We start from the raw sequence: 15564 nt of genomic DNA on the forward strand, positions 1-15564 counted from the left end.
TTTTTTAAAAAAAATAATCGTTTGGTTCCCTATCTTACGAAGGTTCAACATTGATATGGTTACGTGTTTGTCTAAATTTGATTATATGTGTAGATGTCGTATGACTTATAAATTTTAAATTTTTATTTATTTATTTTTTAAAAAGGAAATTTTTAATAATATAAATAGATAAGTAAATAAATTAAAGATGCTCACAAATATGAGGGACCAAACTGAGTAATCTGAAAGTACAACTCTATTTGGCAGAATATCTGAATAGTTCGAGATCAAACTCACTCAGTCGCTGTCGAACCAAATTCTGGTATTTCACTAAACCCAAGTCGGCACCAAATTGATTCGTTCAGCGTAGTTGCAGGTTTCTTCTTGTTATAAACCTGCACTGTTTTATCTCATGGAGGTCGCCACAGGCGCACACTTTTGCTTTTGAATTTTTTGCATGAACTCGGTGGGATGACAAAGCAAAATAATTTGAAAATGGCAATTTAAACTTTAAAGTCTACATATTAGGTGGATAATTGGGGATTACATTATTCAAACTGCCCCCTACCTCTGACTTTACTTATAATTATACAATGTGCCTATTTGGCACGCAGTACTTGTGGCTTCTTCCCATTAAAAGCTGATTTACCGATTTATGTAAAAAGTCAGAAGCATTTTATAATAAAAAGCTGAGAATGCTAATTTTCTCGTTTAGTCACTTATAAGTCTTAATATACTTTTTACTTCTAGTCAACTTCTTAACTTTAAGCGAAAAAAGCACTTTTTTTAAATGTACTCAAACAACCCCAATATCCTGGTGTACCCACTCATAAACAGTTTTTGATTCTAAGATTGTGTTCATTTGGACAATACGAAATGAAAAGAGAGTGGAATGAAAAAATATAAATGAGTTTGATGAAGAAAGAAGAGGGCATGAAAAAACAGTGACTAAATATTTGTGAGTCTAAATTAAATGAAGAAAGTTTTAAGGATATATGATGTTGAAGTTGAATAAGCATTCTTTTCAAAACACGGATTTCTTTTTTTTTTGTCATAAGACTTTCACGTCAGTAAATTGTACCGAAATACAATATCGAAAAGAATCGAAGAGCTTCTTTCATACATGAAAACTTTCATCTAACCAAAGGACATGATAAAACCCCACAAAAATTAGATAAAAATTTTGATGTTTGAAAAAAAACACTCGAAAGAAATATAAATTCCACGGAACTAGGAAGAAAGGAAAACCTTCATTCAAAAAAATCTACCGACTTAGCAAAGGTCATGCAGAGATAGCCCCGAAAATTTAGCCAATAAAACTTTAATGACCGAAACGTAAACCCAAATGAAAGGCAAAAAGCCGCGGAAAGGAAGAAAGCAAAGAGGGAGAGAAAAAAAAAAGAAAGAAGAAAATAATCAAGCACGAAAGATCATGCAAGGCATCGAAACAAAGTTATCTAAAATGACACAACCATTAATAAACGACAAACATAATCGCAGTACACAATCAAAAAGCCATCAACTATGGCACTCTCTTAAAAGGGGCACAATAATTCAAATCAAAGAAACAACAAGTCTTATAAACCTAGTTATAAAACGAACCATAAAATTCAATAACTAAATATATAACCAATTACAAAGGACATATAACACAAATTCATTTAAAAGCACTAAAACAAAAGATTTTGAACTCATACCATGGTCGTGGGGTCAATTCACACGATCCTTACCTTGTCGAATATAAATATATGTAATCACGACTATGGCTAAAATTGAATCACAGTCGCTTAACTCATTATTGACTCGTCTCACTTGATTTATCACCAAATCGAAATCTAGAAAATCGAGTAGATCTAAAATCTTGGAACGGATTTGGTAGAGATTATTATTAATAAAACGAGAACAAATCAAGAAAAAATAAACTGACTCGGAGCTTTTCATCAATGAAAATCGATGAAATCTCCGACGGCCGCTCAAAAAAGAAGAAAGAGAGGAGGCTAGAGTTTTGGTTTTTAGGGTCTCGTTAATATTGATTGAGTTACAAAACGAGTTTTCTACCACTTTGATTGATGACGAAACAAACAAGACTAACACCTCAAAACACGGATTTCTAGTTCAAATAGTTTATAATAAAATGAATGAAAGAATGAAAATTGAAAACATTTTCTCTAATAACCCTCAATTTAGAATATAAGTTTTATTATACTATCCCCGTTCCATTTCATCGTGAGGACAGCCTTGAACTTGTAGCCACGTACTCAAAAAATTAGAAAGTTATGGAGTGTATACGATTGAGATTTTAATTGATTGTATTTGATTTTGATTTTGCTTGTATTTTGATAAAATATAACAGAGTTAATATAGATTTTTTAGAATTTAAGCATAATGTTTCAAAATCCCAAAAAATCCATCATTTTATGAAATCCAAAAAAATCCATCAGCATTTGAATACCATCAGATTTAACGGATTCTAAACATTCTCAACTGAATACTATCATATTTTTAAGCAAAATTTAAAATCCTGATTGAATACCTCAGATTTGTAACTTAATTTAAAATCTCAATCGGATATCCCAAGAATTAATAAATTTTAAACAATTCCAATGAAATACGCTCAAATTTCATAAATGAAAAAAAAAAAAAAAATCGTTCAAATTCCTAATCGAATAGACCCTTAGAATGAATGAGCCAACCGAAAACTTAACATAAAACAAATGTATTTATTTCTGGCTAGTAGCCCTCCTTTAAAAGCAAGCATGAATCATGAAACCGGAAAAACCAAGAAGAAAAGGATAAGAAAAAAGGTGTAAGAACTATGAAGACAATTACACTTTGTTGTGTCATACCATGTGCTGCTTAATCATTCCATTCGAACAATAGTATGAGAGAAACACTAACTGCTGTCTTCCTTAATTTCAACTCAACTTGTTATAATATTAGTTACTTGTACTTGTTATAATTATAGTTACTAAGTAAGTAGTTAGTGCTAGTGTTTTATAGAAGATAAAGTTGATGAATATGGATCAAGTGCTGCTGGTAAGTGTGAACAAGGAAAGTAAGATTTGTAAATGGGATGGATTTATGGAAGAGATGAAGAAGATGAGCTGCATAGCCATGCCCATGGTGCTTGTAACTGTTTCGCAGAACCTCTTACGTGTCATTTCCATGATGATGGTGGGCCATCTCGGTGAACTCTCACTCTCCGGCGCTGCTGTGGCCACTTCTCTCACTAATGTCACCGGCTTTAGCCTTATGGTACTCTACTTTTCTGTAGCTTATAGTCTTACTGCACAAGATTTACTAAACTACTTTTTTTGGGCAAAGAATTATCAATTATGTACTTTGAATTGTATAGAAATATAATACGAGAAAAGGAGTTCTTTTATTCAAGAAAGTTTATCATCCGAGCGGAAATATATTTTCTTTATCTGTAGAATTGATTATTAACGAATTAGATTTAGTATTTATGTGCATACAAATCAAAAATGACTAAAATCCGGAGTTTCTGTTTGTAAAGTTTGTAGGCTAATATATTTTGGACTGTGGGGTTACTGAATGTTGTTGAGTATTGAGTGTATTGTTGAATTGGGTGTACCAATTCCTGGTAAATTTGATTCGTGGTCTGAGAATTGAATGTTGAATTTGGCGTTTAGTTTGGACTGGCTAGCGCGCTGGAGACGTTGTGTGGACAAGCTTATGGTGCAGAGCAATACAAAAGGCTTGGAATTTATACTTATGGTGCTATTATCTCTCTCCTTGTACTTTGTATACCAGTATCTTTTTTATGGCTCTACATGGATGAATTCCTTGTATTGATTGGCCAAGACCCTTTAATCTCACATGAAGCTAGCATATACGCAATGTGGCTGATTCCTACGCTGTTCCCCTATGCTATACTTCAACTACTTGTTCGCTACTTGCAATCGCAGAGTTTGATCCTTCCGATGGTCTTAAGCTCAATTGCGGCTCTTATATTACACATACCTCTTTGTTGGGCATTAGTGTTTAAGTTTAATTTGGGAAGCAGTGGGGCAGCTTTATCCCTTGGTTTTTCATATTGGTTGAATGTAATTTTGCTTGGAATTTATGTGAAATACTCGTCGTCCTGTGAAAAGACTCGTGTCTCCTTCTCAAGTGATGTTTTTTTGAATATCAGGGAGTTTTTTCGCTTTGCTATCCCTTCTGCTGTCATGGTCTGGTAATAATCTCAATTTATCTCCCTGGGATCTTTGATTATTTGGGCACTTCTTGTTATTTTATCTTATTTAAACATGTATGATCTGCTTGGTTGCTTTACATTGTTTTGGGTGCTTTGATAACAGTCTAGAGTGGTGGTCGTTCGAGCTAATAATACTGCTTGCTGGAAAATTGGCAAATCCCCAACTTGAGACTTCAGTTCTTTCAATATGGTAGGCTTATATATCTTAATTTGCAACTATATGATTATTTCTTTGTTACTTAACAGATTTACAATTTCATAGTCTTACTGTAACAGCTTTACGGTGACTGCACTGCACTATTATATACCATATTCTTTCGGGGCTGCTGCCAGGTTGGTCTAGAAAATCTTTTGCAAGTTTTGTGTATGATTCACTAGTATAAAACTGAAGTTTTGCAAGTTGTGCAATATTGCTTACAATGTAATTCAAATGGCTTACTTCAATCTCATATAGTATTAATGTATACGCATTATAATTATTATTATGAATAGATGTTGATATATTATATATTTTATGATGAAATGTTACTGTTATTTGTGTTATAGATGATAGGAAACTGCCTTTAGGATGACTGACGTTATTTAGTATGTCCTGGTTAGTGGTTCCAAATCAATATTTTTGTATTTACGTATTGATGCGGTGAATGAATAAAATATAACTTACTTATTTAGTTTCTGAATTCTGCACTTAAAGAATACCTGTTGCTCTTATGCAGTACTCGAGTATCTAATGCACTAGGCGCTGGTAATCCAAATGCAGCTCAACTAGCTACGATGACAGTAATGGTTCTTGGAGCAGCAGAAGTTATTATTGCGGTTTCATTTCTTTACTGCTGCCGAGATGTTCTTGGATATGCATTTGGCTATGAAAAGGAAGTCATAGACTATGTCAAAGATATGACCCCAATTATTTGTCTTTCCATGATAATGGACAGCTTACAAGCTGTAGTTTCAGGTAATATGTTCACTCAGACACTGTAAAGTTACAATTTTCCTTCATAGTACAAAATTTGAGCCGTAAAGGTACTTGGACAAAATAATTTTCCATTTGGTAGGGATTGCTAGAGGAACAGGATGGCAACATATCGGGGCCTATGTAAATCTCGGAGCATATTATCTGGTTGGGATTCCAGTAGCCCTGATATCTGGTTTTGTTCTGCATTTGGGAGGAAAGGGCCTTTGGTCAGGTTTTCTTGGAGGAGCCCTGGTGCAATGTGTTATGCTTTCTGTCATAACAAGCTGCACAGATTGGCAAAAACAGGTTTTTGTTAGTTTACTGGCATATACGTGATTCTGTTCGCTGTATAAAAGATATTTCAAAATTTTCATTTCTTTGGATCTTTTACGGAAATGAGTAATCCTCTGATGACTTGTTCTGTTGTTGTTAATGGTATTACAGGCAAGAAAGGCGAGGGAAAGGATATTTGAGGATGAATTCAAATACGGTCAACTTTCCACTAGCTTACCTTTGTAACTACTATTTACACGATACATTAGCCTCGTCTCACCAAGATTCCCCTCTGTGAATGCAGTACTTGTTCAATAACTGCTTTTAAACGGAACATTGCAAAACAGAGATTTTTGAAACAAAATCGTGATAACTGAGAAGACTTGTAACAATTGCATATGGAATACAAGAATTTCTCCGGCAGCACGGGCCAAGAGTCTTTGCTTACTGAACATGAAAGCTCTGATTCTGAAAGCTGGTTCGAATTTTAGTTATTTTTAACCTTTTAAGATACTACCATCAAATTGCCGAAACGTTGTAAATGTTAAAGCCTTCTTGATGACAATGATGATCACATAGAGAAAGAATTAGCTAAAGAGAGGATAACTTGTATTGAAAAAATAATAGAAGCAACTCGTTTTCTACTTTCCCTTTTGTCTTGTCTCGCTTATTTTTTACCTTTTGCACGAGAAAACATCTAAAGAAACGTATAACTATTAGGTCTCAAAATTCTTTTAAAATCAAACACACGACCCGAGAATGATAAAATGTACGCAAATCTTGCCCGCACCGAACAAAATGTTAAACAGACTTTGAGAAATAAATAAATCCCGAGAGGCGTGAGATTTAACCACACGTTAAATCCAAAACCTCATTGACATCCCCGCCATTTCTTGTCCGAAACTGACATTGCCCATATATATTACACAACCATGTCTCTTTCTGTCTCCCCCTTTGCTCTCTCTCAGAGCATCAACATTTTGCATTCAGGTAAACAATCATAACTTCTTATACAATCCCGGCTTATCAAATGACTGTTCTGAATTTATTCAAGCGGTTTTCTATTATAGGAATCATAGTTCTTACAATATCGGTATGTCGAGTTGTGGCGATTTCTCCAACGATTTTGACATGCAACTGATCGGGAACTTTCTGAGTTTTGCATCGAGGGGAGATAGAGTTGGACTTAACATGATGTTGAGGGAAGGCATTTCTCCTAATGTGCAGGATTATGATAAGAGAACTGCTCTGCATCTTGCAGCTAGTGAAGGACATTCCTCGATTGTCGAGCTTCTTGTGCAATACAAAGCTGATGTTAACCTTCAAGATCGGTGGCAACGAACTGTAAGCGTTTTACTAGTGCAAAGTGCATGTGAGATTAATTTAGTTTGATTACGTTTCGTGTTTACTGTTTTGTTTAGCGAAATTAGCAAAGTCTAGTTACTAAAATTGTTAAAGTTTGGGGTTTTCTCAACTACTTTTAAGAATTTCTTTATTGTTAAATTATGCTAGTATTTACTGTTTATTGGGCCGTGCAGCCGTGTGAAATGGTGTTTAAATCTGTTTAATGTTAGTTTGATGGTTTTTGAAATTGGATCATTATTGGATTACATAATTAGGTTTGTTAAACCCCTAATTTTTTGTTTCAGGCAGTTTTTTGGGTATCCCTATATAGTTTTACTCCTTGAATAGCTAAAGAATAGCGAAAACTAATTGCTGTAGCTCTTTTTTGTTAACATCAAGCCGTTGACAGATGCAAGGCTATATGGACATCGTGACATATGCAGAATTCTTGAAGTGAATGGTGGCAGAGATACTATCAATCACCATTCAATGGTACACGATTTTTAGTACCACTACTTTTACAATTTTATATAACAATTAAAGCTTTGAGATTTAGTAAGTTTTTATCCTCCTAAACATGTACAACTAATCTGAAGGGCTGTAGACCTGTAATTAAATATGTAAGTCTTCAATTTTCGCAAATATGATATATACTCTTACGCATGCATAAACACACAAGATTTGTTGGCTCTCGAAAAAGCTACATGTCTGTTATCATACAGACTGCCTTCAATAAGATTAAAGTTTGTCTCGAGTCAAATGAGAGAGTGGCAGATCATTAGATTGAAGGATAATTTGGAGGTTGGGAAAAATTATTATATTTTCCAGCCTGCTGAATTTCAACTAGATGCACCTCAAATTCATTCATCTCATCATATTTATGCAACTGAAATTAGGTTGGAAATGTTCACCTATCAATCTATATATGTATATATGAGCGCGTTGAGCAGTTAATTGAATACTGAAGAGGAATCTCATGTTTCACTTTTGTTTTCTTAAATAGGCAGCTATTTTGGGGTTTTGTCCCTGAAGATTGCACTGGGATGAAAATTGTAGCTTATTCCCACTCTTTGTATGTCAATTTGTTTTGCAGACAGTTCGTCCTGAAGAAGAGTCGAATGAAGTGGACATCGACATGTCAGAACTTAACATGCAATACTCCACGTCAATTAAGCAGGTACAGTATAATTACATTATACCTTCTGGTTAAAGCGTAGTTGGATTATTAAGCCTGTCTTTGAGATGGTCACTCTATATTCTTTGAGTCAGTCTATTAGCTGTACTGCTGTAGTGCTCCTAGATTTACTTTTCTGTTTTTTTGTCAACCTTGATAATTAAGTAGAAGATCTTTTTATTATCATTTATAGAATCAATGTGATGGATGCAGGTTTCAAAGAAAAAATGAATGCTAAATGTTTAAGAGAATAAAATCAGATTGTGAATTTTTGGAAAAGGAGTGAAATTATAATTGTAGTTTAACTGAGTATTGTTGCCCAATAAATTTAAAATTTGACATAAAAGATTATTCAAGTGCAATGTGATTTAGTTTTCTGACTTGTTTATTTAGATATAAAAATCTTGTATGTTTCCCATAAACAAACACTAATATAAAGCAGAAAGACAGAAAAAGTGGACAGAGATAAATCAAGATGCTTAGAAAACACCATAAAACAGCATATGTCAAGGTGCTAAGTAAGTTCCTTTTCCTCCCTTTACATTGCTAATTATACCTTTCTTATCCGTACAACCTTTATGTTGTGTTTGGTTGGGGAGAATGGAATGGAATGAGTAAAATTACTTGAAACTAGTAGAGATAGAAGGGAAGTTTTGAAATAAAAATTAAGTGAGTGCAAAATTGTTATAACGAGATTTGTGAAGAAACCGGGGGTAGGAGAGAATGGAGCATTCCATCTCAAATTAAAGGAGTGATCTCTAGCACATTTGGTACGGAATGGAATGGAGAAAGGAATGAAATTTCTTAACAATTGCCCATAACATAGTTCATTTTTTAATCCATTCTTTCCGGAATCATTCACCCCAACCAAACACAACATTAGATACCTGAGCAATATCTAAGGTAGTCATATTTAATGCATTAGTGCTCAAACAGGCAAACTAATGAGTCATTGTTCAGTGCATTTAAGCAAGCTGAATGTATGACAATATTGATATACAATTGTTCCTTTTGAAATTCTTCAAACTCAATTTTTTTATCTTTATTTAGTCACATTTTAGGCAAACATTTTTTTACCTTGGCTTAGGCAGTCTAATCAAACTCCATTTAGTCTTTAGTCTAATAAGTTCCAAACAAATAATCTACGTGGCTGCGTCATTCATCTAACTCAAGTCAACCCCATGAAACTTCTGTCAAGCACCGTTTGAATGTAATCTTGAATCATTTGTGACTGTCATCCTACAGAACATTTTCAATACCATTATTTGAGAGCTAGCTTGGTATTGTGTTTATAAAAAAACTTTTTGCAGTATCCTCTGTACTTTTTTAACCAGTTTGTAACAATGTTAGCTTTTTACTGATTCAAAATGCATGGTTAGTTATATAATCAGACAACAGATCCTAAACTTTCTTTTGTGGTTCGTGTCAGGGTGTGTATGGAGATTCCGAAAAGGTGAAGTGGCGTGGAACATGGGTTGTAAAAACAATATTTAAAAGAGAGATATCTCACCCTGTTAACATGTTTGTTCTTTATCGCTGTAAATTCATTTGTCTTTTCCTAGCTTACTGGCTATCTTTGAATAGTTAATTTACTGATAGTGTGCTTGAAACTTAATTTAGGGTGTTGACTGCAACGGATAACACTAATTTGAGGGAACTTCGGCATCCTAATATACTGCAGTTTCTTGGATCTATTTTGCATGGTGAGGAGATGATCCTTATCACAGAGCATCTATCTGAAGTAAGAAATCCCGATTTTTTGGCCGTGTTAGTTTTTTTATAAATTTACTGAGAAATGTTATGATAAATTAAAAAATATATAAATCAGTGCATGATGTTATCTTGACTGGCAACTAGTTACCTATTATAAATTGTAGGTAGTTAATATTATGTACATGCAGGGTAGCCCTTTCGTATCACAATATTTTTTCATATATGTGATATCATGTCAGGATTTCTATGCATTTGAGACCATAAGTTGTTTTATTATATAATGATCCAGCAATGCAGTATGACTATAAATGAAATCATCTCTGTCTATTGATTCTGCTAGGGAAATTTGGAAAACATTTTAACGAAGAAAACTCGGCTTGACTTGGCTACAGCTATGCGTTATGCACTTGACATTGCTCGGTAATGTGTTCCTGTCCTTTGCATTTGTATATATTAATGGGATGCCACTTCTTTGAGATAACTAGTAACTCTCAGCAACATATTATTTATATTGGGAAATTTAAGACACACGTACACGCCAACATATATACATGTGTGATGTGTGTGACAACTTTCAGTATAATTTTCTCAGTTCTGCATTGTAATATGTTTTACATAAAGTTTCTGTGATATTTTAAAAAGATGAGCTGATGCTAATTTGGTGAATATTGGCAGGGGAATGAATTATCTTCATGGGCACAAGCCCTTTCCTATAGTGCACAATCATTTGGATCCAAGGTAAGGCTTGTTAAACTAGATTCTGTTCTGGCTTTGCCTAATAAAAACTAGTTTTTTAAATAATTTCAAGCCCACGAGCTCTCTTGCTTTAACATTCTTGTAGAAATTATTGATGATTTTGATACTTGGTTTTAATGATTTTTAGTGGAATGATAATTACTTTTTCTTACTAAAGAAAAGATTCTGAACTCTGATTTCTTAATATATATTTAATAAGCCTGAAGGAGTCTACACAGAATATATGTCTTACTTTAGCATGTTCAGTTTGTTGCCTATAGTTTCAATATGAATTCATTATATGTCAGCAAAATGTGATTGTAAAAGGTATTTAATAGCTCTTGCAATTGCGCATCACTTTCTTTACTGTTGACCAACTAGTGACAGTGTGACACGATCATGCTTATCATCTGACATACGAATGTCATCCATCAGTTTTTCATTCTTCGAAGACTTTCTAAATGTACACGTCACTGGAGCTCCAGATTTGATAATCTTCTACTGCTATTTTGGTGTAGACTTGTTTAGGATATGAACCGATCGAAAATAATTTTTGCAGCAAAGTATTGAAATGTTCCTTTCTAAGTACATATGTTTTTACAGCTGCAATCCAATATCGAGAAACTTGTAAGTACATATGCTAGTTTATCCTTCCCGGATGCTATTTTTTTCTGTTAAAACAAATAATTTTAGCAAATAGACGTAGCAGAAGCAAAGCCACAGTATATTCAGCAAACAGCCGTAACATAAGCCCTTTTAAAAAGTTTATATATGTTTATGTTGAGCTACTACATAAGATTTGTGTAGTTTAAGGTTTGATTAATCATTTTGTTAATTTGGTACAGAAATTTATTGCAAGATGAAGGTGGCCATTTAAAAATTGGTGAATATTGGGTCCAGATGGTATATAAACGGATACCACCTAATCAGGATAGCTGTATGCTAGCATTGTTATATTCATTTTGAATTTCCATTCGAACTATAACCTTACACAGTCCAATAAAATTATTTTGTATTACAGCCCAGAGGACCAATATTTCCGGCATCATAAACAATTCATCTAATAATACAGAGAGGGATGTTCAATCTTTTGGATTTATATTTTATGAGGTAATGCTATTATTTGCATCACAGCTTTTGCATACCCTTTTTTATTTATTCAGTTACACAGATTAACCCATTGACACTGCATACTAGTTCTGTGGGATTTTCACTCATTCTCAGTTCACAAATACAGTGGAAAGAGGAGAAATAGATAAATAAAACCGTGAAATATTTGCAGCCTTCCAGAAACTTCCTTACTTACAAATTAAAGCATCAAAACTAAACAGTGAAATTATTCTAGCTTGGCAGGATTCAGAATATTATTCTGGAAACTGAGACAATAATTTTAGCAATTCTATCTTACAATATTTTTTTGAAATAGTTTAAATGCTTATTTTCATCTAAAAGAGTAAAGACTAGTAGTTTAGTGATACTTCACATTGACTTGCTCATAACCCTGTAATTACATCTCAAGGAGCTCTCAACCTTTAATTCTATATATGCTTAGAATATGAGCACTCGTAGTTGCTCCAAATATTGACAAGAGGTTGATGTGTAGTTGAATGTCTAGCTTGTAAATAGCTAGTTCAAAAGATATTAAAGTTACGGTATAGAAAGACAAATAAAGCAACTGTATATTCATGTGCTGTTGCATATTTGCATCTGCATTAAAACCAAGTGAGAAGTCACATTACATATTGATGTTCCGGATGAGAAGTGGCATTATATTCTGAATATGGAATCATTCAGTAATCTACATTGAAAAAAGAATTGTATACAGTTCCTACTAACTTGATATACATTTGTTGCTATCTCTCTATAAATAATTAAATTGTTCATAAGTAATATCTCACTGCAAGTGCATTGAGAAATGTGTTTCAGATGCTTGAGGGAAGACAACTCAAAAGATCAAATTCAGGCCTGATTAATCTCACGTCTGTTGATGAATTGAAGTTCCCTTTAAGTCGCTGTCCTGTAAGAATCCAACAGTAAGTAATTATATAGTTTTCTGCTCCATCATGACCTTTATATGATGCTTAATAATAGACATCTTTGGGATTTTGCTAAACACATGCCAACTATATATGCACTATCTTATATAACATCTCAACTACATATTATATCTTATTTAAAGTCTATTTGATCTGAGATACCAATTCAGATGTCAATTGCTTTGCTGAATGTACAGATCTACAGTAGCTGAGAATAGTATGTCATGTTCCATTGTAATATAGAAATACCATACATAGTATATTATTTACCCCCGCACCATAATTGTCATGGCTATTGCTAAAGCTGAAGAACATACACAAGAATATAGGAACTATGAAACTGATTCCTGTTATATCCAATAAATATGTTTGTATTCGAAAATATGATTCATCCATTCAAATCCACAAACTAGTATAGATAATAAATTTCTGGTATATTACAAAGGGTGGTAAGGTTGTCTCTGTGACTCTGGTTGTTAAAAGAAAGAATATGATTTTGAAAATGTACAGAATATGTTCTAATTTTCCCTATATATTTCAAATATTTGACGTAGAAAGTAATGTGAATATTACAATTATCAAATACTAGCATCAAACATGGTTGATCCTATAAAGTACACAGTGATGAACTTTTCGGTTGGTCTTATCTCATAAATAAGTTGACAGCCACAGTACTGGTAATAGCAGGTTCTCCGATACATTATTTTTTGTATGATGGGTGTTAATCCAGAGTCCATATGGTTCTAAATTACATGCTCACATGGTGAAAATGTCAATGAGTGCATGACATAAGTAAATAAATAATAATAATGATGATGTATAAATATGTTGCTAGAGAACCACGTATTCTTCTTTCAGAATGTAGCTATAATGTAATCCCATACTATGCTTGTTAACCTTTAGCAGCTCAACATTATATAAGATTGTATTTTGTGTGAAACTTACTATTTAAAGTGTAATCAATCTTACATGTGGACCATTAGAAAGCACAGGCAAATGATAGTACTATTTAAATTAGAATTACACCAAATGCTCGGCCTATTAGCCTTGGGTTACGAAAGCTTGATAATTTCATGCTGTTTGTTTTAACATTTTGTCAACCTTTCTGTATAAATCTGCTAACTGCAGTTATATTTTTCTTTAGATTTTGGTAATCGAATTTAAACTTGAATTCGGTATTCTCCAGTAAGTAGCTAATGTAAAATAGGATAGAGTATAAATTGAGTGCACTAGAACAGATGAGGATGATAGGTAAAGATGAGTTCCAGTCTTGGCCAAAAAAAAGAGAGGAGGAAGACATGAATCATAATCTAAGTGGTTGTGTCATTCAGCTGGTTGATCATGGTTAGCTGTATAATATACATCTAAAGGTGATAAATTGTTTTCTAAGTATTGAGTGTGTGCTCGGGCATGTGCATAGATGATATCTTTGTACTTCCTTTCTTCTTTTGCAATTACATGGGCAGTATTGTCAAAAAGACAATCAAAATTCTTCCTGTAAAATCTCTAACATTATTAATTTGTATCTACATTCTACAAGTATGATGCAATAGAAACTTAATCATCTGCACTAGATGAGTGACTGCTTGTTCTACACATATATGTGCAGCATATTTTGAGATGATGATTCAACGATGTTCTATTTGCAGGATGATTCAGCATTGTATTACAAAAGATCCTTCCATAAAGAGGCCTACATTTGACGGAATCATAGATACACTAGAAGAAGTTTCACAGCGTCTGGGAAAAGCTGCTTGTCCAGTCTGCTGAGCATATTAACTGCGTGGAGCACTGTAATGAAAGCTTTTTATAAAATTTCCGGTCAAGGTATTCACCAGCAAACTTTCATGACATAATGGATATTGCTTTATTTACCAGTCCATATATTTGTATATTAATTAATGTACAATGTATGACATACATTTACCTTTTTTAAAGAGTTTACAATAATATTACATATAGTCATGTTTTAAATGTTTGTGATCTAGTTAAGGCCTCATCCTAACACTTAGCTTTTTAGGAGAGCTGGTTGCTTGACAAGAAATATATGCAGAAGCAATGACTTTGTAGCTCAGTAGTCTTAGATTTAGGAATATTTATCGATTAGATATGAAGCATAAACTTTCTCATAAATTAAGCTTTTCGGCTGCTATTGCTAGATATATCCCTTTTGCCGTTCTGGTGTGGGCGACTCTTTGTTGTGGTGGAAAAGCAGTGTGTGCTTTTGTTTGGTTAAAAGAATTTGTAGGCATAGTCCACAGTTTAGAGCTAGTCATACATGTCGGGGCGTTCATTGCAAAGTTTCAACCGCTTTATAAATTATAATATCAAATATCAACATATATGTACCCAGATAGCACTCTGGTGTCATATTATGTAGAGTAATGATACTAAGAACATGAACATAGATCCTGGATATATCAAAGATGAACACGGGATCAGATCCTTTTCTCTTTTGTTAATCACATTTATTATCAGTATATAACTGTCCTGTAACCTTGTCATCCAACGGGGTCAGAGGAAAGTCGTTTCATCAGGCTATCCCCTTTGATCCTTGAGATCCATTGTGATGTTAAGAGCTGGTAGTTTGAATCTTTATAATGCTGCAACCATAAATGTGCAGCGAGTTGCTTAGTCCGAAGGCAATTGGTCAGTATCTAGCAAACATATTCCATATTTTGTATTTATATGAGACTTTTTCTTTTCAAATCAGAACTAACCTTGACTGTAATGAAATATCATTATAATGCAGGAGTGCTTTAGTTGCATCTAAAATCTGAATCTAAAGATCGTTGAAAACCTTAAAGCTGAACCCAATTCGACATGCTGAGGTTTCTAAACTTTCTTATGTTAATGATCCATTTTCCTATTAAATGGCATGCCTATATTTGTAGGCTGCTGAAGTTATTTTATCAGTCTCTTAGAATGGCATTTGTTTGGTTGTAAATGAACTTTTCTGCCAGATTGTTGTTATTCTTGGGAAATGTCTGATGTGAGATCAGATTCTGATATTGTGTTTGGCTGGGATGAAAGAAAACGGAGGAAATGGAATGAAATATGAATTACGATATAATTAGATGTCTAAAATTTCATTCCTATAATCCTTGACAAGAGTTTAAACTCCCCCCTTTGTGAG

General features: G+C 33.6%; 2 protein-coding genes across 4 annotated transcripts; both read left to right on the forward strand.

The window, feature by feature from the left end:
* Positions 1 to 2737: 2737 nt before the first annotated feature.
* LOC108210572 (protein DETOXIFICATION 14-like) lies at positions 2738 to 6072 on the forward strand. Of its 2 annotated transcripts, XM_017381915.2 has the most exons (8): positions 2738 to 3234; positions 3633 to 4177; positions 4302 to 4388; positions 4475 to 4531; positions 4915 to 5153; positions 5254 to 5459; positions 5598 to 5643; positions 5731 to 6072. In XM_017381915.2, the coding sequence occupies exons 1-8, from the start codon at positions 2992 to 2994 to the stop codon at positions 5742 to 5744; spliced, it is 1437 nt and encodes a 478-aa protein (XP_017237404.1). In that variant the 5' UTR covers positions 2738 to 2991; the 3' UTR covers positions 5745 to 6072. The 2 variants fall into 2 exon arrangements, with proteins under 2 accessions (XP_017237404.1, XP_017237403.1); XM_017381914.2 differs by having other exon boundaries at positions 2739 to 3234; positions 5598 to 6072.
* Positions 6073 to 6214: 142 nt separating this feature from the next.
* LOC108210573 (integrin-linked protein kinase 1-like) lies at positions 6215 to 14385 on the forward strand. Of its 2 annotated transcripts, none has more exons than XM_017381916.2 (12): positions 6215 to 6416; positions 6497 to 6770; positions 7170 to 7262; positions 7864 to 7947; positions 9374 to 9465; positions 9565 to 9685; positions 9998 to 10077; positions 10333 to 10395; positions 11238 to 11329; positions 11414 to 11502; positions 12319 to 12425; positions 14078 to 14385. In XM_017381916.2, the coding sequence occupies exons 2-12, from the start codon at positions 6522 to 6524 to the stop codon at positions 14196 to 14198; spliced, it is 1191 nt and encodes a 396-aa protein (XP_017237405.1). In that variant the 5' UTR covers positions 6215 to 6416; positions 6497 to 6521; the 3' UTR covers positions 14199 to 14385. The 2 variants fall into 2 exon arrangements, with proteins under 2 accessions (XP_017237405.1, XP_063944958.1); XM_064088888.1 differs by having other exon boundaries at positions 12319 to 12411.
* The last annotated feature ends 1179 nt before the right edge of the window (positions 14386 to 15564 follow it).

This window comes from Daucus carota, chromosome 3 (genome assembly GCF_001625215.2).
Source record: "Daucus carota subsp. sativus chromosome 3, DH1 v3.0, whole genome shotgun sequence".
NCBI classification, from domain to species: Eukaryota; Viridiplantae; Streptophyta; class Magnoliopsida; order Apiales; family Apiaceae; genus Daucus; species Daucus carota.